Source organism: Calonectris borealis, chromosome 1 (assembly GCF_964195595.1).
Source record: "Calonectris borealis chromosome 1, bCalBor7.hap1.2, whole genome shotgun sequence".
NCBI classification, from domain to species: domain Eukaryota; kingdom Metazoa; phylum Chordata; class Aves; order Procellariiformes; family Procellariidae; genus Calonectris; species Calonectris borealis.
Genome location: NC_134312.1, coordinates 137,290,493 through 137,318,134, shown reverse-complemented (window position 1 = coordinate 137,318,134; position 27,642 = coordinate 137,290,493). Strand labels below are relative to the sequence as shown.

Below are 27,642 nucleotides of genomic sequence, written 5' to 3'. Positions count from 1 at the left end.
AAGAGGAGGTTGAGGGGAGACCTCATCGCGCTCTACAACTACCTGAAAGGAGGTTGTAGCGAGGTGGGTGTTGGTCTCTTCTCCCAAGTAACTAGCGATAGGACAAGAGGAAATGGCCTCAAGTTGTGCCAAGGGAGGTTTAGATTGAACATTAGGAAAAATTTCTTTACTGAAAGAGTGGTCAGGCCTTGGAACAGGCTGCCCAGGGAAGTGGTGGAGTCACCATCCCTGGAGGTATTTAAAAGACGTGTAGATGAGGCCCTTAGGGACATGGTGTAGTGGGCATGGTGGTGTTGGGTTGACGGTTGGACACGATGATCTTAGAGGTCTTTTCCAACCTTAATGATTCTATGATTCTATGATTCTATGATTCTAAGATAATGTCTGTGAAGGACTTCCGATACAAAATAGCCCTATGTGAATGTTACGCATTATTAATAAAAACTTAGATAACTCTCTAAAACAAGATACTCCTGAAGCATTTAACATTTAATCACCAGAATTTATCTGATGATCTGCTTTCTGAAAAGCATTAAGGAAAAGAAAGAATTGAATAGCTGCAGGAATGAAGGATGCATGTGACGGCCGGACCTTTCATTACTACATACAGAGTGCCCTAACCTGAAAGTGAAAATGCCAGTGCCGTACAGATTATGAATAGCAGTTGTAATCATTTCTAATGCTTCAGTACAAATGAAAATAAAGCACTGATCATAAAAGATTGTGGTTAATTTGTTACATAATAGAAGTGTCTTTAAGATTTTCTCATTCTGAGTGATCTTTCCTCCTCTTTAATATGTAACTCCCATAGATCTCTCTTGCAATCTTACTGATACAGGCATCGCTCCTCTACAGTTTCTGACATCTTCAACTATCTTTTATTTCACTTCCTTATTTCCAGTTTGAAATGTGATTTTAGAGTATGTGATTTCCTTGTTTCTCAGCAAGGAACAAGTTTATACCAGTGTTTATTTTAATTCATTGCCGTAATTATTTATTCAAAGTGTTTGGCATTAGATAATGCATTTTATTGAATTACACTTTTTATTGAACTCTTAACTGCCACACTATCTAGATTGACCAAACTTCGCTGTGCAAAGTGCTGCACCAGCATATACAGTAAACCTCCTCTCCGTCCAAAGTATGTCCACCTATGACAAAAATCAGAGTAGGGGGAGTCACTGTTGGGAGAGTAGAAGCACTAATGAGGCAATATTGGCATTATATTAATATCAGTATATCAACTGCCTAACTTTTGTCAAGACTTGGTAGGCAAGGAAGAGCTCCGCTAGAGGCAGGGTTTCGTTGTGGAAGGCAGCAGCATCGCTTTGCCTGCTGCCAGAAGGGGCTGTGACCGTCACAGCAAGCGCGCTTCCCTTCACATCCTTTCATGTCATTGTGGCCGTAAGCAGTCACTTGCCAGTCCAGCTTTGGTTTCACGGTTTGTGGTAGCAGAGCTGCACCTTGCTCGTTCAATCACCAGTGCCGTTTTAACCTGGGCACAGAGTTACATTTCTGTGAAATTAGCCATCAGACATGCCGTGAAGTTTTTGTTGTCTTCTGTGCTAACTTTATGGCATTTGCTGAAGGAAAGACAATACCTGATCCTATATAAAATCTGTTTTATTGGAGTTTCTGAGCATGTTGGTGCTGATAGACACTATTCACACACTGCTCCACAGCTGTGCAGCACACGGCCACAGATTTTTCAATCCGGTACTGGAAGCCTGATTTAGTGTGGTCAAACCATCACCATAGCTGTTGGTCTTTTGCTACTGATTTTTTCCTGATACTGTGTGATTATTCAAAGAATTATTATTTCTCTTTTATTCTTTTTTCCCCATTGTCAAGATGTCATCATCTAAAGCATGCTGCTCTGCCACTTAAAACAAAGAGAAGTAGCCCGGCATCAATGAAATCAAAACTTTCACTTCCCATGGGGCATGAGAGGTCTGCTGCAGCCAGAGTAGAGAAAAAAATTATTAAGTAAAGGCATGATTGTTACCTTCTAACATAGTGTCATCAAAAACAGACATTAAAAAAAAAAAAACACATTAGAAGAGGGAATTTCTTTTCTAAGTGAAAATTTACATTGTGTCTCTTTGAAAGCAAAAAAATAAGAAACCAAAAGGCTTCATTATGTGAATATTAGAGTTACATTTGCTCTCTGAAACATCCTTTTCAATTGCTAGATCGTATTGTTAATCTATCTTTTGCACTGAGATAAGTGAATGGAGTAACACCAATTTTCAGGGTTTGGAAAGTTACCCCATCATTTCCTACAGTCCTTTAAGCTTCATTATTTTGTCTCTTTCCACTATTGAAGTAAAAATTCAAGTGGCTATCTGACTGCATCAAGATGTCTAAGCAACTGCTGGAAATTCAGTAGAGCACAAGAAAGCCTCTCTTAATCTAATTCAGATAATGTAGAGGAACATGTGGGACCTGTACACTCAAGGTATTATAGTCCTTTTCTTTCCCTCTCCCAGGTAAATGAACTCTGAATCCAGTTTGAACATCCAGATGTATTTACAAAAATTTAGGAAATTAGTAGAATGTAGTAATTACATTTAGTGTTTTTCAAATTAGATTTTGCTGTGACCACGTATGCAACTGTAACAAAGTCATGATGGCTCCATTTTTGAAGGCTGAAGTTAAGAAATAACGGAGTAATCGGATTAGATTTCATAATCACTGCTAGGTCTCTGGTGGCTGCACCAGAGAATTGGTTCATGCCACTGTTTCAAAGCATAATCTTTTTTGTCAGCATTGGGTTGGATTTTGTGGAACGGTTAGGATTTACCCTGTTGTGCATTTTGTTCTGCAACCTCAGTGTGTCAGTACAGTCCAAGTTCCTGGAAGTCCTCAGTAAGGATGTTAGTGCAAAAGATAAGTGATCCCAAGTTAATGGCGTGAGTTTAACGTACCTGAGTAGTGTGTGCAGTGGGCAGCCGTTGCGTGCCTGCTGGCCTCTGCGCATGGGCAGCTGCAGAATGGGAAAACAGAATTGCACTTAGCTGACTCAGAAACCCTGTCTGAAAGGGCTCGCTCAGAATGCCCACAGAAATGCCATTTAAAAGTCATTGCAGTCTGATGGAAACAACAGAGGCTGACAAATAAAGAAGAGGAATTTGCAGGAGAGTGGAACTGCCCTTTCCATGGTGAAACCACCCTGTTCTGCAAATACTCGACTTTGATAGTATTGTATAGTAGCTCCATAGCACCATTCTTAAAGATGTCTCATCAGCAGACATCTTGGGGCTGGCTTATATTGCACTTTGTTCATTAAACTTTGATAATTAACTTTTCCTCAGAGCATCTGAGGCTTTGGCAGTTAATGATAGGAAAACTAGCACTGAAACTTTGGCCTGGAGAGTGACCTGAGAGACCAATATTATCCCTCTTTATCTGTCTTTGATCCTTTAAAACTAATGTGCAGAAAGTCTAATTAGAAGAGGACAGCTGAGCAATTAATTAATAGGGGAGTAAGCGCTACATTTTTCTCCTTGGCAGTATGGCATCTTCATGCAGCGTGAAGTAATTTATGTTGTGATCGTGTGGCAGTAGCACGCTAACAGTCGGACTTGGTGAAAGTCTCAGTCCATCAGACATGCATGCCCATCTGGCTCTCGGTTTTTACACTGGCGAAAACGAGCAAATACTGGTTCTGTTGGAGTAGACAACGGCAGTATTAGTAACTCCTAATATGTCCTTGACTCTGTTGTGAGGTGTAACCCCAAGGTCTCTCAGGGGCTGAGGGAGATGGTCATGGATCTGTGTAAGAAGGAAAATGGTTGCCTAAGGAAGGCAGCCCAGTCAATGTAGACTTTTCTGCGTATTGCTGATATTAAGAGTTGCACTTCAGAATTAATTGAAGGCTGATGTAGTAAGAAGGAGCTGGTAAGACACTGTCTGGTGGAGGACTGCAGGTAACGTTGCTCAGCAGTTAGATAGCAGCGTAACACTGCTGTTGGTATTCAAGCAGCCTTACCAAGGCACTCTTGTACAGTGCACACAGGTGTTTACTGTTTGACTAACATTTTGAAAACTCAGTTACAAAGATTATAGCCTTAAACGTGAGAATATAAGCAACCAGACAACTTTGGGTATTTGTGGAGTGGAGGATTATTCTGGCTAGAGGTAAATATAGGTCTTCACAAAGCACTGAAATTCAAGAACAACTTTTTTATAGGGCTTACCTAGCCACAGTGCTAATAAAGGAGAAAACAGAGTGAATTTGGTACATGTGAAAGCTTGACAAATGGATAGCCTTAGAGAATGGGAGGCTTTTTTATTCTCAAAGCCTTTACTGCAGGGGCAACTGAAATGGCATCTCCTGTATGAAAGCCCACCAGTGTGCCACAGCCCTGATCTGAAGGGACCACTTCTATCGGAGGAAGCGAGCGTAATTCAGCCTGCAGACACGCTCGCTTCTTGGCCCCTTACGGAGACTGCCAACAAGGGTTCCAATTAGTGCCAGCTGCAGACTGTGACAATTTTAAAGATTGACTTTCACACCATGCCAGACCTTTAAAAGAAAGAAGAACATTTATATAAAACACAATTTTCTTTGACAGTAATTTTCTGTATGCTATTATTGAAGTTATTTATGTTCGAATCAGAGTATCTTTTCTCTCAGCTGTGTTTCTGCTGCTGTTTGATCCTGCAGTGCAGTAATAATCCCATGCTTATATCTTTTATACTTTATGTGGCAGTGGTCATTTCAAGCATCCATTACTTGCACAGTTTTTAGGGCTCAGGCATTCGAACAGCAATCCTGTAAAACTCCCAGATTCTTGTGCAGATTGCTTCTGCCACTGCAAGTCTTCACATATTTAATGGCAGACTTAAATTTTAAGGACCTTGTGAAGCAGCAGGGATATTCAAATGAAACAGTGGGCTTCAGGAGTTCACAAGTTGAAGTTGCTTGGATGTCAAGAGCATTTCACTCTATTGACAGTGAGGCTAAGGGCAGGTAATACCATTAACGGTGGTGGAAGAAGCAGCCACCAGCTTTCCAAACCTGAGTGTGATCCCTCTGCCTTCTGATACCAGGGATTGCAACACACCCTCCCTATCTCCAAAAATAAGACCTGAACACCGTGGTCTTTGTGTTCTGTGCTGTGTCATCCCAGGAAAAAACAGCATCTACCCTGATGGTCCCATTTATCTCCTAGGTTGTTCCTCAGGTGTCCACCCCCAAAGCAAGACCTTGGTCTCATGTCCCATCTCCTCTATCCATAGACCATGCAACCTTACTCCTCCTCCCCAAACTGGGACCCCACACCTCACTTTTGTGGTAATGTACCTTATTTCATGAGCCTCTTGTTACATTTCTTGCCTGCTGTGCTCCTGCAACTGTCCTCTGAAATTGAGTTGGGGAAGTAATGCCATGCATGGCATACCCTGCCTTGCCTGCATAGCATGGTGGCAGGATAGCCCATACCTAGCTGTGTACAGGATCTTCAGAGAGACTTCCCAGAGGCCAGTGCAGCCAGCTGGACAGGCAGAGACTGAAATCCCACTGCCACCCTTCAAGCAGTTCTTGTGCCATGTATAGGCAACCTCCTGAGAAAGTATATTTTTCTGTGCTCCCCTAAAAATTGTCTGGAAAATATCCTCCTCCTAGGCTTGGAGAGGTCAGATTCTTCACCTGCTGCTAAAACAACGTTCATCTATGGGTAGATGTAATTAAGAGGCCAGAAGCAGTCTGCCCACAGTAGCATGGCTTCCAGCCTAGTTTAATCTATTGTACTTCTCAGTTAGAAGCTACTGAGTCATGGAAACGTTGCCTGTAGTTTGTGTGCTGCAGTATTGCCTTTGGAAATGGAGGGGGAAAAGCCCCCCACACCGTGTCACTTGCTGGAGGAGTTCTCCAGTGCAGAGGAGCTGGACTGCACGGGCTTTTAGCTTGTGGGTTCGCGTTTGCACAGCACTGCTTCACCTGTGACAAAAATAGCCTTGGGGAAAGGCATAATCTTCTTAAAGCCTCTCTCCCCCTGTCCCTCCGCATTGTTTCATGGGTGTCAAAGAATACTGAGTTTGTCCACTAGCTTATCAAGGTTCCCCTATTCCACTCGGGCAGGTTGGCATCATTGCAGGACTTGGAAGCACACTGTGGGCGGCTGCGTGATAACAGCAGAGGATGAGGCAACACTGGGTTAAGATGGGTCTACTCTGTCCCGCCAAGGTCTCTCCAGAAGATGTCTCCAGCCCTGGAAATAAATCTAGGCAGATCTCTGGGGCAAACTGTTCTTTGCCACAGGAACTGTTGCTCATAATAAAAGTCTGCAGAAGTGAAATTTGGAGCTTCCCTAGGAGAAGATCATTACTGTAGAACAGGTTTTATGTAAAGATGTATATACAGCTCAAATCAAAATGATCCTTCTGAAATAATTCGAAATGTATTACAATAGCGTGACTTTGCAAACTCTTTGTTCGTTATTACTGCCTTAATCTTCATAATAGTGAAAGACATTCAAATGCTGAATGATTTTTCTCTGGCCTAGATGCTAGAATTTGAAGATGAGTTCCACTTTCCTTAGCTTTGAATAGGGCATCTGAGGTAACCTCTTACATTTTGTAGTTAGTTTTTGACCCACTGATTTCCGTTTCCGTACTTCAAAAATGTAGTGTGAAGCATACTGCAAATCGTGGCATCACACTCCATAATTGTGAAATTCAGACCTTTCTCATCAATAGTGAGACCAAAAGTGAAACAGAGGATCCTGAAATAGCAGAGGACAAAGCATTTCAAAACAAGAGTTTCAGAATTTGATGTTTGCTGTGAGTGAAATGGAGATAAGTTATGGTTAAGAGAAAGATTTTTCTTAATTGCATTCCCGGTAAATGATATTATTTATTACATGTCTATTCCTAATTCGTTCATCTTCACTGGGAGAGAAACCTAGTACTCCTCCTGTGTGAAATTGCTAAAAGCTTTTAAATTAGCGTAAACAATAATTTTCCATTCTCAGTTCTTAAGAGTGAGTAGAGGTAATATATATAGTTTCTCTTTATTCGTATGCTGTATTCGCTATAGGATGCATACAAAGAACAGAGCCACTTATTCCATATGGCTCAGATACTGGGAGTCCCCCCACATCCCTCATCTGCCCTCGCATCCCTTCCTCTCTTCCAGCTAGAAGGAAGCAGAAGAGAGACAGTGATTTCCAGCCGCAAGTTTACAGATAAAGTCAATGGCTGGCATTATAGCCGAGTGTTAACATCTCATGTAGCCTGAGATGCGTGATACTTAGTAATACAACTTTAACCTTTATAATGTGCCATAATTTGATTCTCGAACCATCTATATTCTCTCCTTGTTACAGCTCAAGTAACTGTAAGGAGTAGGGAGAACAGACAACTATAATCACCACGCGGGGCGCGGGGAAGGACAGAGAGATGAATCACTGAAATTCCCATCTCAGTTTTCAGATTTTAGCCTTGTTCTCACCATTTGATTCTAATGTCAGGAAATGAAAGAAACATGATGATATTTTACTGTGGTGTTGGTGTTAGCTGGTCAGATGGCAGAGCACCCAAAAAGTCCGCAGCTGTTGTCCAAGCTTAGAGTTGCAGATGTTTGGTCTTGAGTGACTCCAAAAGAGAAATAATTAGGTTGTGGTTAAATGAGTATGAAGGGCAATAAAATATCTGTAATATATACTCTTCTTTTTTTTTTTTTTTTTACTTTAGTCACATTCTTAAAAGAGGAAAGACATTTCAGGGGAAAAGTAAGACTGCAATTGTTTTTTTAGCCTTTGCCACTATCTTTCAGAAGTTGTTTAAAACAAGTAGCTCGCGTTTAAGCGTGGTGACATACCTAGTTTATGTAATCTAATCTAAACTGTTTATATGTTCTACTGTCACACATGGACATACGAATGTACACATATATTTAAGCTATAAAACTTACAGATCACAGTACATGGTCAGTGATTCCATTTTTTTCCATTACTTGATATATACAATACATGGTACGATTGACAGTCTCCAGTGCTGTGCAAGGGTTATCATTTAGATATATAGGATTTGCTAATAGTATTGGAAGTAGAAAGTGATGTGCTGTGGTATGGAGTTTTGTCATCATGAGTTGAGAAAGTTTTAAAACGAGCAGTGGAGTCATGACCCAGTTCTGCAGATCAAAAAGCTGCTGATTAAATATTTATTTCTCTTGTAACTGTGCTGTGTTTTGTATGTGGCATGTGTTTTATAGAAAATGCTTTCTCTAGCGATGAGGGGACTGTACATGGTGCTTGACATCTGCTTTGTGTATGTGTAACATGCTTGGGTCCAGATACTCCAAATGGCCTTATTCTAGCCTCAAATGTTGAATGAATGGTCCAGGGTCTAGCATCCTTCCCATGCAAGTGATTCTCCTGGAAGAAAGTCTTGGCCCCAAAATAAGTCTTTTGACCTTTTGGTTTAAAAAAGCTCTTGTTAGTCTAGGATGAATCTTGCCTACACTGGCACCTGGACAGGTTTAATCCAAGAATAATGAAGAGCTGAAAAACATTTTCAGGAGAAGCTGATTTTCTTTTTTAAAGGCAACTCTTTAAGGTAGCTCGACCGCGGGAGACAGGGGGTGGTGGTAGTCTTATGTTGCCTGAGAACATAAATTAGTGGGTTGAAAGTAATTGAAGAGGTCAGTTGGGCATGGAGTAGTTATCCCAGGGCTGCAGTTTATCCCATAGCTAACAACTGTGGGCTTTTCTGTCTACTCGTATGCCTAGCTTAATATAGCAGTGACAAATTGGATAGATGTGGATAGCATAGATGTGACTGTGAGATTCTTGAAATAAATTACATTTCTTATCATGCATTTTCAGATTCCCAAAAATGTGGTAGGGAGATAGAATAGAAAAAAAGTAGAGGGAATCCTGTTGTTAGCTAATAAAGAATGGAGGTTGCTTTTTTTTAAACTGTAAGCTATAAAGTCTTCAAGAATAACAGTGGAGAATAATAAAGAATAATTGTGGAGGTTTCCAAAACTGTAGCTTACAGACCTTAAAAATTAACTGTAAATTTTCAGAAATATGAGCACTGTAAATAAAGGCTGTTTCATGATTGAATAAATAGTTTCTGGAGTTTAACTTTGGAACATGTTTTATTGAAATGAAAAATAATTGTGGGAAATTCCTTAAAGTAGTTACAATTATATCTAAAGGGGATAAAATTATGCTGTTTTGTGGCAGAATATTTAATGTTCATCACATGTGGCTCCTCATTAATTTTTTTTAACTTTCTAACTCAGTTTTATTTCTGTTCTTCCAAGCACAGACAAGCAACCAAAGTTTTCAATCCCTCCTTTTGAAAAGTCTACCTGTACTCTTTTCATGTAATGATACAAATAACTAATTAGCGGAGTAAAAATTGAAGCTTAACAAATTTTTCTTTAATTAGGGGATATTTGGTCAGACTTTCCCCCTTGCATGACTGATGGCTTTGACAGAAGTAGAATTTGCTATCCCAGTTGGCCTTCAGAGATGTGTTGGCTTCATCAAGTATAGCCTGACTTTCCAGACCAATTTTCTAACCGAGCCTTCAGTCTCTCCATTTTCTTTGATTTTTGGCTTTTTAAGTTGCGTATCAGTGGTGTGAATATGCATATAAGGTGACACTGTATAAGACCAATACAGTGTGATTTAGTTAGTTAGTTAGTTAGTTAGTTCTGCTGAACAGGTCAGGCATGCCAAATTAGTTCCACTTCAGTTAGCCAGGCAATGGATCACATAAATAAACAATTAATTGTGTTTGAAAGTAGTAAAATCAACAGAAAATCAACTCCATCTCAACAAAAGGGCAACTGACCTTTTCTTAGCTAATATTGCTCTCAGCAGCCATGTGACCAACAATGTAATACAAGAAATATTGACTCTGATGGGCTTCTCTTCCTTCTTCTTCCACCAGTTGGGGTTTTTTTTAGAGATGCTTATATGTTTTCCATTTACTGGTTTCATCCTAAAGAAGAGCTGTTTAATTTTAAAGAAAAATCTTTCTTTAGCAATCTTGTAAAAACGTAAAAATTCTGATGGGGGTATTCACCAAATGTTAATCTTTTTCCACCCTTTTAAAAAGGTGAGATAAAGAAGACATGGGGGCCAAATTTTTTCCTCATTTTTGTTTTGAAAACACTGCTGTCTTCAGATAAATTTGGCATTAAGTGTACAAGAGCTAGATGGTATAAAAGTGACTTGCATTTGTAAGGTAGGTGAAAGAAATTAGTAGTCTATAGATGCTGAACTGATAGGATTAATCAAATGTTATTCCATTCTTGCTGGAGAAAACCATTATTGCAGCATGCAGGTCTCTCTGATGAAGCAAATATTTCATACAATAAACTGTAAAGTTAAGTCAAGTCAATTTGTTAGATTGGAAAAAACCTATTTTCTAATATCCATTGTTATTTTGGCATATTATTCATCTCTGTAATTCTCTGCTGTGTGATTGTAATAAACATTTTGCCATATCACTGCAGTTTTCTCCATTAAAAAGAAAAGCTGGTTATCTGTAGTAAATAGAAGTATGAATCTTTACTTGATTTTACTTTTTTTTTTCTTTTTATAGAAGCTGCAAAGAATCAATCCTCCTCACTGTTGTTCAACCTTACCCTGTAAGTATTGTCGGTGTTTTCTGAATTAGTTTCCTAGCAACATAGCAGCTTTTTTCCTGCCTATATTCTGTCTGTGTCTCTACCTTATCTGTGCAATAAAAAGAAATAAGTGAGATAAGGGCAGTGTCTCTTAAAGGTGATGTTTAAGACTGCGTTACTGCGTCCTGCACTCAAAGACTGCATTAGCAAGTTAAATAATAACAGTATCTTTAAACTCATACCAGGAAAATAGGTAGAGCAGGACGCTGAGTTCTGCTTCAATTTCTGATCTGTTGTAGCTCCTGGGTTTTTCTTTGTTCTGCCTCAGTCCCACAGAGTTACGCTGCCGTATCAAACCAGCTGTACCTTATGCAAGGGAGGGCTCTGTCTGCATCTCCAGCGCAGGGCGTGTGGAGGTGAGGGGAGAAAAGAGATAAACAGGCGATGGCGTGAGGCCAGCTTGAAGGCACTGGGAGAAACTGCAGCCCACCTCGGAGCTGGCTGATGCGACGTGCCTTTGCACCTCACTCAGCAGTTTGTGGGAGTGGGTTCATGATCTGTCAGCTCAAACCCATCTGCCATGAAAAAGGAGAGAAACCAAGCCAGGGGAGGAAGCACATCTCTTACTTCCCATATATCCATGCACAGCCGTGCGTACCTTGCAGGCTGCTGAGGGCTTCAGCCATGCATCAGGAGTGATTTCAGCTTCATCAAGTCCATTCAGCTCCCTGTTGACTAGCCTGATACACAACAGTTTTGATTAACAAGGAATAATTGCATCCTTTTCACCCAAGAATAAGAGATGAGATGGATTTGACACAAAGATGTGAAAACAAGTTTATCTGATGAAGCTGCCAAAATACACATCTTGCAAATGCAACTTGGCCAGTGCTGTGTGGCTTCATAGTACTCATTAGCCTTTCTGGCTAGTTTAGAGGTGGCCATGTAGTTGTGCTGGTCCTGTACCCTTTTTAGAAGCCAGTCTGCACAGCAACTAAATCATGGGGGAAAAGCACGCTTTCCGCTGCAAAACCAGGCAGGGGCTGCCACGCTGCAGTAAGACCACTGGCAGGAAGGTGAGCTGGGATCTGGTCGACATCAGCCACCTTAAATGAAAGTGCAGGCATGGTCTGACTAAATAAAGAAACCTAACCACCTTTAAAGCTTCCTGGATTACAGCCAGTGGTTTTGATCACAGGGAATATATATAATATGGGGGAAAAGAAATCCTCACCCACTTGCCTTTTTTATATAGGTTGCCTTATTTCATGCGTTGACAGGCTTTATTCTTTTCTTTAAATGTCAGGTGAAGAAAGGACATGTGCTTTAGTGCAGGTATGCGTAGCCCTTAAAAGTGGACAGTAAAGCGTAGTACGACATGTCTGTGGGGTGGCGTGGCCCGTTTTCACTCTGCTGCTGGTATGAGAGCAAGCCTGTATGTACTGAATGTAAGGGAAGCTGAAACCCAAATGAACTGTGCACTCCATGTTCAATGGGAGACCTTACAGCACAGGTACGGTTCTCCTCCAGCCTTTGACCTGGAGAAGAAGAAAAGTCATGACCTGCTATCTTTCCAGCTCTTGGGGTCCAAGCTCTGTTTGAGGCCTGTCAAGGCAGAATCTGTTCCTCTCATTATGTAGCCCCAAAAGCTAATCAATAACTGAACTACCTCTAGATGTCACTGAGCTAGGAATGGCACCGAAACACTTTGCTGTCCTGTCAGCCATTTGAGCTGATGTGCCCATCTTATACGTGTATTTGTGTTGCCCCACTCTGGCATGTCTGTCAAGAGTCCCCTAGCTCTACCTCAGCAGACAAAGCACACATGGTTTTGGAGGTGATGGACGTTTTATCTCACATAGGCATGATGATTGTCTCCCCAAGAATGTCCACAGAGCAGTCAGAAGATGCAATTGATGTTTGTGTATCCGTGCAAGCTTTAATTGACTCATTTTTATCCCAAAGCTGGGATGCTTCAGTGGCATGACCTTAGTTAGGAGAGCCTCAACTGCAGGACTGTTGCACCCTGCAGATCTTCTCTCGTTTGTGCCCTCTTATTGTACTTCCCTACCTGTCCAGACCAGGGTCTTGTTGATTCATAGCATCCTTCCCTTATCACTTTCAAGCCCAAGTTTTCCTGCAGTAGAAATGAAGGTGTGCATAGGGATGGGGAGCAGTTGGGATGCTTCAAGTTTGAGCCCTGAAGCAGTGCAGGGTTTATGCAAAGCCTGGGCTGTGAAGACTCTTGGGGACTCCTGAGTCACCTTGAACATCTGGCCCATCCTGGCCTTCATCCTGCTGCGATGTTACTGTCAGTGGTGCCTGAGCCTGCTAGGTGACACCCCTCTCAGCAACGCCATCCTGGGTGTTGCTGCACTCCGGCTGTGTACCTGTCCTGGTCTTCTGTGCAGGGGGTCCTCTGGCAAATACATTTTGTCTTACAGTTTGGAAACAATCCTTATGTCTTCAAAAATTATGATGCGCATGTGTTTTCCCCTTTTCTTTAATTTTGCCTCCTCCACTTTTCCTTTTACTATTTTGCCAATAAAACTGGAAAGATGAAGTAGAAACCAGACAAAGGAAAAGTGAGAGCTTTTAAATAAAGACTGAACTTCTTCCCTATTCTTGGCAGAAATACATCTTTACAAACATTTCATCGATCTCTCTTCTTGATGGTGAACCTTTTTCTTTCTATCATTGCATGAAAACTATCTGCCAAGATGGATTACAAGAGTGCTGTTTCTTAATTGTTTTTATTTGCGCTATTTAGAGTGTGTTTTGTTTTCATGCTTTCAAGTAACCATCCTTTATGATTGCAGGTGAACGTAGACGTAATCTAGATTTATAGTACTCTGTAGTTCACTTAGTACTTTTTGAAAGCTTTTGTGGATCATTTTTGCTTAAGTGCATTCAGTTTTGTTTAATGCTTAAACTCATTAAAATTTCATTTTAATTATGACCAAACCAAAGCATTAGGCTATCTGTTTCTTTCCATCAATCTACAAATCTCTGCTAGGTTCGTATCACCACTGCTCATACGGAGGTCACTGAACAGCTAAAGCGGTTGAAGCAGTTCAGTTTTGATTTCTGGAAGTATGGCATTTGATTATAATTTCTGACCATTTTATTCTGTAAATGGACTATCATTCTGATTGTTGCCTTATTAAGCTTTAAGCATTACTCAAATCAAATAACTTGCCTCTTTTGATCTGTTCAGATTTTATGTGTAGAGATCGTTTGATAGGTTGCTTTCATGATTAATCTCTTAAGCTCCTTGGATGTAGTCCAGGCCCAACTGAGATCTATGGCAGTTTTGCTGTGCATAAGTTCTGCAACGGGAAAAGGATAAAATCTTTTTCTGTTTTGAAAGAGATGCTTCCTGTTGTAACACAGTTACATGTCTTGAGACACAACGTTTGCAGAAAAACGACGATAAATAACACTTATTTATGGATCATAGTGATTGTGGCAACAATCTTACTGAGAGTCTCACAGTATTTTTCATGCTGCTTTGCCTTCTGGAGTCGTGTAATAGCAGCAACTACCATATCTAGACTTGTGGTTGTAAAGAAGGATATAAAAAAGAAACAGGTTTGTCACAAAGACTTCAAAATCTGAAGTGAAAAAGACTACCAATGTGTAGTTTTAGAAATCATTTGGAAGTCAGATGTGAGCATTTTGAACAAGATGATTTTTGACTGCTTGAAGTTGTGAAGTTGGTGTAGAAATGATGGCTTTTTTTCTTTGAATGTGTACATTTTTTACAGTCATCCTGAGGACCTTTTCCAGTGCGTAACTTCCACATCAGCTTTTTGGTATGGTCAGTTCCGTACATAGCTTTAATCCTACACAGGAGAGGATCACGATGTGGTTAATGACAAACTTGCCATGACTGCATTGCCTCCTGGAAGTGCTGGCTGGTCCATGGCCACTGTCCAACCACTCTTTGCTGTTTGAAGCAGCCTCCTTTCGTGTCAGACCTGTGCTGCGCAGCCTTTCTTCTTCCATCTGCGTGTGGTGCAAATCCCAGCGAGCACTGCTGCTCCTGACCTTTCTTCCTGGAGGCCTCCTCTTAGGCTATATGGATTTTTCTGGAGTGTAGTTGTACGAAATACGTGATCTTTTCAGCAGTGAAAACTGTGAGAAAATTTAGTGTGAACTTCCATGTTAGTTGTTTCAGCAAAGTGGAAAAGAGCCCCTCCACCCTTCACCCTGTCACCATTTTCTCCTTGTAGTTCTCCCCTCCCCGCCCCCCGCCCCAGTTGCCATTAGGTCTCTTTTCCCTCTTCATTAGCCCTTTCTCCCATCTCAGGTGCATTATCATTCATATAGTCCTTCATTTGTTCATTTTAGCCTGGGTTTGTATGGGGTGAAGGTTTCCTTCATTCCCAAAGGACCTCATCCTTGCAGAGCTGTAGGGCTGAAAGTAGTATGGCATGGCTGACTTTTTTTGTACTTTTCTGCACTTAAGAGCAGTCACCTGTGTATGAGAAGTAATCATGAATGTAAAGGAGTAATCCATGAATGTAAAGGGCTGAACTTTGGAGAGACAGAATCCCAAAAGGCCAGTGGAAGGGATTTTATGGAAGACCTCCACATTTAATAAACGCAGAGATAGATGGCCCAGGCCCATCTAGTCATGAGATGCAATGTCTGCACGTTCCACAAAGTCTGAAGCTGTCCTGTGGTTTCGCTCATGGTTTTTGGGACAATCACAGTAACCTAGGCTGTTGTTTACTGTAGATGGAATGGATTGGATTTTCTCAATGCCTGCATTAAAGTAAGGTTTGGCTATTCCCCACCTTACAGGTACATGTTATACATGTATGGGACTAATGATCAGACTGTGATTACCATCTAAAAATAGTAAAATATAAATAATGCAAATAGTAAAATATAATTGTCTATGATAGATCACCAACTTTTAAGAGAGAATCCAAATCTGACCATTATTTCAGTAATTAAATTTGTGCCAAGAGTTTAACAAAGAAATACCCCTGATGATGAGCTGTCAGTGCCCTGTGGTTATAACAAATTACTGCATGGTAAAACTTCTCCACATTATTGCTTCCGTGTCCCTGCCTGCTCTTCTACAATGCTCTTGTGAGCCAGTGTAGTTGTTTCAGCCTTGCTTACAGCTATGAATGGCGGTATTTAGTTTGCCTTTGGGCATTACGTAGCCTTTGAGCATTATGTACTGCTCCACTTAATAAATTTAATTCTTCCTCTTATTCACGTTTATTTGCTAGCTAAATTTTGCCTCATATAGTTGCCTTTAGGGATGGACCAAAAAGTCAACACATTTTTGCGGTCATGCAATTTTTCCTTATTTCCTAACAAACGTATTTCATATTAAACTAATGACTAATTTTAAGTAACAAACTTAAAATTCATTGCGTATATACAATTTGTGACTATTTAAAACTTCAATATTTCTGTCAGATTTTGACATTCATTGTCACAAAGCAGGTTTTCTTCTCACCTTGTGACTGTCCAGTACTGCTGCTTTGTTTTGTTTCTTTATGGTAGCTCACTACTACACTATCCTCTTCTAAATACTAAATCCTTCTTTTTCTTGAGCATGAGTAAAGGTTTTGTTGTTGCAGCACCTCTACTGGCAAGAGCACTCAAAGGGGCTTTTGCAGCAAATAATCACCATTTCACTTGGAATCTCCCCAAATTACAGTTTACCTGCAAAAGCGGACAAAGTACTAGATGTTCTTATTTTCATCGAAAAACAGTTTCCCTCAAAATAAAGGATATTGTTTCTAAAAGATATCCAAAAATGACCTGCTATAATGCCCCTAAATAGGATCTAATTTTGAAAAGTCCATAAAATGAGAAAAATAACATTTTCCAGAAAGACTCCTCTTGTTATAGCAATCTCTCATGTTTTGACCCTGCTGATGGGATGCCTATAGATTGCAGTCCCTAGTAAGTAGGGTTCAAAGGAGGGTCTCAGTATCGTTTTCTCCAAGCAAATCTCTATGCAATGCTTCATTTCTCTTGTTAGCGGTTTCTCCAGGTAGTGTTGAAATGATCAGCTGCATTTTTACTGAATTCTGTGTAAACAAGTAAAAATTATTTAAATTCCTGATAAGTTTGAGCTTTTAACAGGAAACAGTGCTTAGGTCACACAGTGTGAAGTTTGTGGGTTTTTGAAGTATTTTGACTCCTTGTTAAAATATGTCCCCTCGTTTTGCAAAAGTCATTCTAATTAAGCTCTTTTTATCTGTGACAATGCAAATACTCTACTTGCAGTGATAAATGTTCTGCATTAGTGTAAACACCTCCTGCTTAAGGTCATTAACTGAGGATAATGGCTTCCATTTGGCTAAAAGACGGAGTATCAGAAACAAGTGAACCTGGCATTCTGAGAATCATTAATTGATAGCATTCTTCACCTACAAACCTGAAGACATTAAAACAGAATAGAGCAGCACATAATCATGCTGATGCTTAGACAAGCAAGTTTCGACAATCAAACCCAACTGTTTTCCTAAGTATTTGCCGCACTCTTTTGAAACAGTTCCTTTCGCAAAGAGAAAATGTCAAGTGCCAAGTTGATGCAGAGGTAGAAACAATGAGATTGTGCAATTAAATGCAAAAGCTGTGCTATTACTCAAACCTTTAACCAGCAGAGAACGTTCCCCCAAATACCTGGCGCAGCTGTTCTAGTTTTTCTTACACCCCTGGTTTATAATTTGAAGCTTTTTAGAAAGCAAACTGCTTCCAGGCTCACCCAGAGTGTCTGGCAAGGTGCTGGAGTCCTGACCACGTTGCCACAGCAGAAATGGGAAGGGAGGGAAGCCTCACGCTCTATGGCAGACCATGGTGTGCTCCCCTGGCTGTGCAATATGTACATTAAATCCCATGTCCCGGAGGGGTTCTTGGGAACCCGCATATGTTCAAATTCTTTCAGTTGTGTTGGACTCCCCATCACATTTTTGCAATAACATAATTTAAGTGTTTATGCCCCCCGCAAGTGACTTTTGAGGTGGTAGAGAGGAAAAGAAGGAGGTAGTAGAGAGCAACAGAGCCACATAGCGGTTTGCCAGATTTGCTGTATGGGAATAACCTTGCCAAAATCCGGAAGAAAATTTGGCAGTCTGCCTGTAAAGAGAGCCAGACTGGTGACTCATCTGCAATAAGAGCAAACAACTGTAAAAAGCCTCTTCCAACAAGAAGAGTAAGTGAAAGCCACTCCTTTCCCCTTGCCCTTGCAAGGGAGAGCCAGTCAGCCTACTCCTATAGCTGTGCTGCCCTGTGGCAGCAGGAATCAACAGGTTGCAGTCTGTTACTTGGATGGCATATAGACTATTCCCCTTACACACTGCAGAAAGGGACTACGTGGAGAGCAGGGAAATTAGAAAAGGCATGTGTACAATTATTACATTAATCATGGTATTACTGTATACTGGGTCTTTCTAGGAATTCATCGCTAGAGTACAATATGTAAGCATGCTTCTTCAGCGTTTCCATGTTGTCCCTTCTCGCTGAAGAATGTTTGCGGTCCCCCACCCTGAGACATTGACTTTTTTAAAAGAAAAAACTTCTTTCTTTCTTTCTTTTTGGTTGTTGCTTCTAATCTTCTGGGGTCCTTTGCATTTTTTCAGCACTGGCTTTGGAAGCTGAGCTTGCTTTGATCTTGGGGTTGAATTTCCTGTCACTTACTGTTACTGTTAAAAAGATGTATGGTCATAGCTGCTAGAGAAGAGGTAAGAAAGAATGAACCGTAAAAGTGAAGAAGCATTCATTTTTATTTCTTGGTTCTATTTTGTGCTCCAGGAATTATCGGGTGGCTCTGGTATTTCCTGGGAGAATCTTTCATTCCTTGTTCACTGGTTGATACTGAGCCTATGGTAATAGTTACCACATTTTCGATGTGATAATAATTCAATGGCATACAGAAATGAGCTAGACTTCTTCCTGCCAGTTTCTAGAAACAAGGCTCTTGTATCACAAAAAAAACACTTTTTAAGCAGTTTCAGCAGAGATCAGAGGCGACAAGAGCGCATGGCCTTGGACTACTCCATCACTCCTGCAGATTGTTAGTCGAGTCAAAATTTGAGTGATGGTGACAAGACTGTCTGTGTTTACAAGGACTGCTGTCATGCCACATTGATAATAGGAAGTTATTCCAGGATCATCACCACTGATGCCTGCACTAATTTCTCACAACAAAACAACATGAGTTAGTCTTTTCAGTATCCAAAACCAATAAGGCCACTTCTCAGGAGTTAGGATAAGATTCTGAAAATCTTAATTTACATTCTGTTGAAACTAATGGACCAAAACCTGGCCCAAAGGAGCCCAGTGATCTTCAGCCAAAGCCAGGATTTCTTCCATTGCCCATTACCGTGGTTATGGAGTTAGGCAGTGTCAGAAGCTCTGTGTTTGTAACTGACCTGAGAATAAAATTACCTTGCTTCTGCTGCTTAAAATGGAAATCCCGTTGACTGTGAATATTTAATTTGTTACTAAAAATGGGTTGTTAGTCAAACTCCTCAAACGGAGAGAGAACTTTTTTCCAAGGGCTGAACCCTTGATCACAGGTGAATCCATTGAATAATGTAGTAGGTAAAAGTCAGTTAGGTCCCAGAATAAAATTAGGGATGTTTCCATGAAGTCCCGCAAAGTGTCTGATCTGTTGTAGCCAAGCCTTTCACGGTGCTTGTGTAGGGGATACATTCAGGGGAAACCTGCTGGCCAGGTCTGAGCTGTGTTTTGAAGTGGACTAATACAGTGAGACACCGCTGCGCTTGGAGAGCTCTGACACTTCTTTTTGCAAAAGTTGTGTGTATATCTGTATCTAGTGGGTCATAGATTATGCAGAAATTTTCCATTCAGTGTTTGAAGGAAGGGTCACTGGCTGGTCACCGGTCGGTGGCCGTTCATAAGAACAAGTTTGGTTGACAGCAGTCGTTGTGGAAGCACTACGAGGAATTTGTATGTACACCGAGAGCCTTTCTCATCACTCCAGTCTGACAGTGGGATAATTTTCAGTATGTGCAGTATGCCTCAGTGATTCTTTATGTGTACGTGCATATGTATTATCTCGGGATGCATTATGGTTCGACTGTATTTCCATTCTTCAGTGACTGGTTTGCAAAGTGTTGCTGTATACGTGGAGTTCCCAATGTGTGAGAAACAGGGGGAATAACTGAAAAAGGAAAGATAGGTTTTAACTTGAAATTATGTGATATATCTTGTCATCATTTTTCCTTCCAGTCTCCTAAATCAGCTTTTATTAGTGCTGCAAAAAAGGCAAGATTGAAGTCCAATCCTGTCAAAGTGCGCTTCTCAGAAGAAGTAATTATCAATGGCCAGGTGTCGGTGAGTATTCAACTACTTAACCTCAGGAAGGACTGAGCATTTCATCCAAAGGTACGCCTCACGGCTGGAAAGCGAGGGAATTATATGGTAGGAACAGCGGCGACAGGCTTGTGCAGGGAAGGGTTCTTCTGTTTCTGAAGTTTTAGAAAGATCCATTTTTAAAGTCCATTGGGCCCATAATATTGAGAAAAATTTGTCCCTTCTTAAAATAAATTTAAAATGCTAGCAAATGCATTTTGTGGTGATAGCACATATATGTCTTTCTTTTCGGTCTTGATAATGCTTGCTTTTTTTTTCCAGGGCAATTTTGTAACAGGAAAACCTATAAACTCAAGAGAAGTAGCATGCCAGGAAAACAGATTAACATTACCATACAGACCTCTTTAAAATTTGTTTTATCTACTTGAAGCTATTTCCGGCCCTCAGGCAAAGTCACCCTCCCTTTGAGAGGCACTGAACTCCTCCTTAAACATGAACTCCCGGCTCATTTTCATTATTTGCCAGAACATCGTTCCACACTGATGTCTTTATCCAACTCTCTTCCAAACATAAATTGATACTGCATTTTGTCAAAAGCAATTTTTGCCTTTTTTAAAGCCTGCTTTCCCTTCCTTTTTCCTGTTTATTTTACTATCCTTGTTACGAATCGTCACAATTAAGTAGCAATATTATATGTTACTCTTTTTAAACGATGACAGATATTAGCATTTAATATCCAGCTATAAAGAGAATGTAAAACATCTTGATTGTAATTCTTACTAATGAATTCCCATTTTGTAGATTGAAGACATTAAATAGCTCGCTATATTCAGAGAAACAGTAATCTCTTTTTCTGTTTTATTGAAAATGTTTCAACTTTAGAGGTAGCATTTATTGTCAGAGAGATAGTATTTAGGGAAAGAAAATACTCCAAGCTGGACATAAAATGTATGTGAACAGTTATATTTTTCCAGGAAAGAGACCTATAGAGTGCAGCTGTAATGAGCGTGGCTAGACACTTGCAGGGCATTGCTAATTCTGCTTTCAATATTTGAGCCAACACAATCCTTTTCAGTTGTTACCTTTCCATCTGAATGATGTCCTTCCTTATAGAACAACATTTAGTTTTCCCTTGTTACATGTTGTAATCTGATTCACTAATTTGCTTGGCAGGAAACAGTTAAGGACAATTCACTTCTTTTCATGCCAAATGTTCTAAAGGTGTACCTTGAAAATGGACAAACCAAATCCTTCCGGTTTGACTGCAGCACTTCAATAAAGGTAGGCTAGATGAACCTGGGTATGCAATGCCAAAAATGCCAGTTAACTCTTTTCAAGACCTTCAGTAATTACAATTTACTTGGAATGCTTTAAGAACAAGATTACTAGTGTGTTCAGTTGGGGCTGGACTCATAGTTCAGAAATAATGAGGTTTTGGTCCATTCCTCTGCTGCTAAAAATGTATTGTATTGTCAACGAAGAAGAAGTAGAAATGATCATTTTAATATGCCTGGTGTGCAATTAAAATTGCGTGGTCCTATCATTTTGATATGCTGCCAAATACTAGCATGATTTGTCAGCAAAAGTCAGGAGCTAAGAAAATTAAGATGTTAGTTGCTAATTGAATATCATCTAGCTTGTCATCCAGTGAACTTGGGATGGGATATTGTAGGGTTATGCTGGTGATAAATTGCTCATCTCAGTGTACTGCCCTCTCTACTTTCCGTAACACATTTTGCATAGAGAAATAAAGAGGTGAAACCTTGGCACACAACTGAGGCTGCTGGGGAGTGTCAGTGACACTGTTCCCCGTAGGTTCCTAAACCAGAGGCGTGTTGGTGTCTGTCTGTGAGTGCTGTGGAGCAGCGTAGTAAGCAGCCCACTAGCACTGCTGGGCATGCTGCTAGTCTCTCAAGCATTTATGTTTGGGTGAGCTAGTTTAAACACAGATTGGTTACCAAATCTAGTTCACTGCATGGTAGGGTGCATGCTTGGAACACTGAGACAAGAGAGAGGCACGGGTGGGAATCTTCAGTGAAGGCTGGGGATGCTTTTGTCAGCTTTTGCTGGCTTTAAGGGATTGTAAAGCTCTGCATATGTGAAGAAAGGCTGCTTTTCTGCTCACTGTGATTCAGCAGTATGCTCGATCAGTTAGAACAGCAAGGAGAGTGATTTACTAAGGTAAACAAGAGGAAATTTACTCCAGTCTGAATGCAAAACAGATATTGAAGTTACACTTAAAAATGGGCTGCAATATCTGTTTATAGTTCATATATATACCGTAGCCATAAATTGAATGCAGGTAATGGATACAAGCCTCCACTCTACAGCCATGGGATACCGAATTCCTTCAGTCCATTTGAGAATTTGGTTGGGTGAAGAATTAGGAGATACGCTTCTTGTAGTGAGGTCTCCATACCCTTCTAAGGCCCATGAGCCCACTTTCCAGTTTTGTTTTCTTTTTATGAGCATAAAAACAACCAACTTGTTCCAGGGTGTTTTCCCTCTGAAGATCAGTCTTTGGTCGTCACATTACACTAGTTTTCAGTAGTTCTGTCACGAGCGTGTAATGTACTGTAAGACCATATATCTAATCTGAAGTCATTTGCAAAGATACCAACGTGGGCTCAGCGACCTAGCTGTATTGATGTTGTAAGCCTGCTTTGACTTTAGTCATTCTGACTTTTTGTAGGAATAATTTCCTTTGCATCTAATTCAGGCAATTATATATTCTGTAGCCTGCACACCTATATATTACACATTCTTGCATGTATGTGTGTATATTCCTTATTGTGGACGGGTGGGTGTGGATTGCTGCTGCTTTTCTTAAACTGAGGTGAAGTAGACGTGCCCCAGTTGAGTCAAAGCACATGCAGGTTTTTTCCGCCCCTGGCAGTCCAGTAACTCGCCACTTAACAACAAGGGTGCAACCAGTGCCTTACCTGCAGTCCTCGCTTTCCTTATTGCTGAGAGCCAGCACCTGGGCTCGTTCTAAGTTATTGGATGAGAGGATAGATGAGCAAAAAATTTGGTTCAGTAATTGTGCTTTAGCATCATATTTTAAAAGTTCCAAGACAGCTAGCAGCAAACAGTGCCATTATTACCCCCTCTTAAAAACTTACTTTTAATATCATGTCTCTTCATGTTACTGTTAAGCCCCTTGTCTTCAAGCATAGTTTAGGAGTATAAATAAAATTCCCCATTAGTCAGAATAGTGTAATATTAACCTCCATTATTTAGAGTGGTTGCTTGCAATCCATTACTACTGTCTTATATTCTTTGCATTGTACAGAGTTGTCCCCATCCTTCTACATACATTTTTCATCCTTCCACAAATTTGGTGTTGATTTTCCATAAACACACTGTAATTGATCAATTAATCTTCCTAAATCATATTAAAACACTTGGATTACAATTCATCATGATCTTCTTACTAAGTCTTATCCATCTGGATACTTATGTATATCTAAAAATATTTTGGATGGATAGAAATGTTTTAATCTTTTCACCAACGTAATGTGAAATTATTTTTAAATGATGGGTTATTATATATTTCTTTTTCCTATTACATTCACTAAAGCAAAAGATACCTTGCCAGACGATATTAATACTCTGCATATATTTACAAAGCATTATATGAAAGTAAAGTAGGGATTGGTGGAATGGTTCTTTGAGGAGGTTTGTTTAGCTGTTATTTTAGAAACAATTGTTCTCGAATTGATTACCTTTAGACATAATCCAATGTGAAAAAAACTAATTAAAAGTCTCTAAAAATGGGGTTTATGCCATAAATTAACATGGTCCCTGAATTTAGAGCTATTGTTCTGCACAGGTATCATCATCATTGACTTTTCTGTTAGCATTTAAAACTCAAGAATGTCTATTAAATGCAAGTATCAAGAAGTAGACTTCAAAAAAAACCCCTTGCCATAAGAACAAATAAAGACCATTCATTTAATGTTTTTTTTTAACATATAAATTTGGTTTGTACTGCTGGGTAGCCCTGCCCCAAAAGTAAGTGAAGAGAAGAGCAGCAAGACTGTCTCTCCTTTGCTGATGAAAAGGTGTTATTTCCAGGGAGACAGAGAGAGATGATTTAAGGGCTACACAAGTATATTTTGCATGTTAAACTGCACAGAAAGTTGTCCATTCACAGCAATCCCATGTATATATTTTTCATGTGCATGTCTGATACCATCTCAGGGATGTGCGAAACAAAGGCACTGATTTTTCAGTGGGTGAACGTGTGCAATGTCCTGTATACTCGTGCAGAACAGGCACAAAACACGACCATCCTCCCGTTTAACATCTGGGCTTCCACCCTGTGCTGCCTATGTGCAGGGTGCATGGCAGCGAAGAACCGGGTCCCAAGCGCTTCATGAATTTAAGCACATTTTATAAATCCTTTGTTAATTAGGATGTCATCTTAACACTCCAAGAAAAGCTTTCCATCAAGTGTATTGAACACTTTTCCCTGATGCTGGAGCAGAGGGTTGAAGGATCTGGAACGAAACTCCTTTTGCTACATGAACAGGAGACTCTAACTCAGGTTTGTGTAATGATATGTGAAAACAGATATTAATGACAGCGGTTAATCAGTAGATTATCCATCTTTTTAGTTACTCAAGTGAGTTAACTGCAAGATTTATAGTTCTTTACAGTCTGTCAAATAGCAGCAGTATTTAGATGTGGTTGTAAGAATCAAGTTCTTGCAGAAAACATTTGTTTTTCTATTATATAGGCATCGTATTTCATTGCTTCATTGGGCCATTAAAAAGTATTAAAAAGTTCATTAAAGATCAGACTGAAAGCTAGAAAATATTTATCAAAGCTTTTTTCATATTATATGTGGCCCAGCTAATAAATGTTCTCAACAGGCAGTAAATCGATGGTAACAATTTTGAGAACCGCAGTCTGCCCACATTCCTTTAAAAACCTTATTTTGATCTTTGGTTCCCATCTGATTATACAGGTCTGTATCTGGGTGGCAGGAAATAATACTCTTTCTGATGAAGCCAAGTTTGGCTTGTTTACGCAGCGATACATTATGTCACTTCAGTGATGATGAATTGTGACCCAGAAAATGCTGGTGTGACTTTCTTCCTTAGATCAGGGAGGTATGACGAGAAGTAAAGTTGCTTCACAGTTCCCAGCAGAAGACCCTGATTTTAGCTGCTCATCATTTTGCCGAACTGTTTACCCTAAAATTTTCCATGATATTTCTATGTTTCAGGAGAACATTACTATTTTTTAAATTTCACCTAAATTTACAAAAAAAAGATAAATGGGTTCTTAGATGAGATGGGGAAAAATATGTAATTTAAATGCCAGAATTCCCTTGATCATGTAACTAGGGTCTGTGTAATGGTGTGGAGAACTTAATTTACCAATTAACAGTCTTTCTAGCATTTTCCAACTTCTAAGCATTTGACTTTGCCACGTTAACGTTCTTTTTTTGTGGATATAAGCCACCCAATGAATGCACAATATCCAGAAGTACTCAATACTGGCTCTCCTGGCCTAGTTGTCTCTCTTTGAAGTAATTGGTAAAATTCCCATTGAAATCAGTAGGATCAGAATAAACCAACACAGTGAGCTTTTGAAAATCCCATCCAGAGCTTTTCTTTATACTTACAGAGTATGCCTAGATACTTAGGAATGAGATCAGAGACAATGTGAGATAAACACACATTTCGAAAATTGTTAGGGCAAGACAGAGACTTCATTGGAGGTTTTTTTAAAGTACAGTTTTATCAACTAAAGATGTTGATTATAAAGTACACTAACTTTCTAACTACATTAGCCTAATTGAATAAACTACATAAACTACATTAATTGTCAGGGTTTCTTCTTTGAAATTCCTGTAAAATCAGCAATATTTAATTTGGCATTATAATGTTGCCGCTGACCATCACTTACAATGGTATTATTGGATTGTCACCCTTTCATCCAATTATTCATTAGCTATGCGGTGGTCCCCCATGAATATACCCAGATTACAGTGTACGTGCTTAACAAAGTTTTGCTGACCAACAGGCAAAGTGGTCTTTTTCATTTTTTAATGTATTGGGAGAGATATGTCTTGGTTGGAAGTCTAGGGGTAGGTCTCTTAATCCAGAACAACCCAGGAAAATGTTCCAAAGACCCAATTTCTCGCCAACTCTCTAGTGGATTAAAACAAGCAAGAGAAAGTAAGAATAATAGCTGCTAAGCTGTACTTCACCTGCCGTCTCAGTCAAAGAAATAAAATGTGACCTCTCCCCCAAAACCTTCTAGTCCTTCTCATTTATGGGTATTTTGGTCCTGCTGAAGCACAACTGTTTGTATTTCACTTGGATGGTTTTCATTAAGGTCTGTTTTCCCTGTCCTTTCACTCTGGTTTTGAATGAGTGAATTCTGTTGCTTTGAGGATGAGTGGTATTGGGCAGTCATGCCTATATGAGTCTTTCCACAAGATTATATATATTATGTTCTTATGTGAAAGACTTAATAAGGAGTCCATGGCAAAACTCTTTGTTGGATAGAATTATTTTTCTTGCTACCACGTGGTTCTGGAACAGGGTCATGGTGCCCAAGACTACAGACCACGTTGCACGACCAGGGTTGCCAAGTTCTGATATGATTATTGCACTGTCCTAGGTGACCCAGAGGCCAAGCTCGCATAAGATGAGATGTCTTTTCAGGATTAGCTTTGTCCCAAAGGATCCCATTGATCTTTTAAGAAGAGATCCAGTTGCTTTTGAATATCTCTATGTACAGGTAAGTGAAAGGACGGCCATTGTTTAGCGTAAAGGAGAATAAAAAGATAGTTTCACTCCGTGTATATAGAGATTTATATCTTCACATAGAAAAGCATGGCTGCAGTAAATCCTGGTTTTTATTTCTGCTGCACAAAGCCAACGAATGTACTTGGGGAATGTGCAAATCTTTATCATCTGCAAAGTCCCCGTCCTTCATAAGTCTCTCCAAATAGTAATGCTCTGATATCTTTCCAAAATATATTTGGCTTTAGAAAAGAGTGAAGCTGAAGTAATTGGTAATACTTATTTCTGGTACTGTAATATCAGACAGAAATTATGTCTGAAAAGGAACTTCCAGTAAAATGGATGAGAAAACTGATGTGCAAGCAATGTGATTCTCCTGGGTATCTCACTGGTTAGAATCCTGCTATCCTGAGTCCAGATACACTGATACCCTCCCAACACTCGTTATGAAAGAGGATCACTGTTCTCCCCAGGAAGAATGAAGAAAGCTTACATCAAAATGCTCATGCCTTCTGCTCTTTGGCAGAAGTCCTTGTGTTCTTCAGAAGTGCCCATACCCTGGTGAGCATCTGACACTTCAGAGAGCAACAGTCCTACCTTCAGCATGGTCCTGCTTCCGAGTTCGGGGTTACCCTTCATGCAATGTTAATTTTTAAAAAAAAAAAAAAAAAAAAAAAAAAAGGACTATGATTTATTTTTAGTGCAAGATTTTTGAACTTGATGCTCCCTCTACTGGTTCTTTGGCAGAGCTGTAACGACGTGGTTCAGGAAAGATTTGGACCAGAACTGAAATATGACATTGCCCTGCGGTTGGCTGCATTACAAATGTATATTGCAACTGTGACCACCAAGCAAACTCAGAAAATCTCCCTCAAATATATAGAGTAAGTTGAGAATACAGTGTGTTCTTTAGAAGTGAAACAATAGGAGTAACTCGTAGATTCTTTAAGGTTGTTTCTTTAATATGTC

General features: G+C 39.9%; 1 protein-coding gene across 1 annotated transcript in view; it reads left to right on the top strand.

The window, feature by feature from the left end:
* Positions 1–27,642, top strand: part of FRMPD4 (FERM and PDZ domain containing 4) — a 114,854-nt gene that overhangs the window by 72,628 nt on the left and 14,584 nt on the right. Inside the window, exons 4-9 of the mRNA XM_075176352.1 lie at positions 10,570–10,615; positions 19,826–19,930; positions 21,083–21,190; positions 24,327–24,458; positions 26,549–26,668; positions 27,421–27,557. Coding sequence (XP_075032453.1) covers positions 10,570–10,615; positions 19,826–19,930; positions 21,083–21,190; positions 24,327–24,458; positions 26,549–26,668; positions 27,421–27,557 — 648 coding nt within the window. The remainder of the gene's footprint in view (positions 1–10,569; positions 10,616–19,825; positions 19,931–21,082; positions 21,191–24,326; positions 24,459–26,548; positions 26,669–27,420; positions 27,558–27,642) is intronic.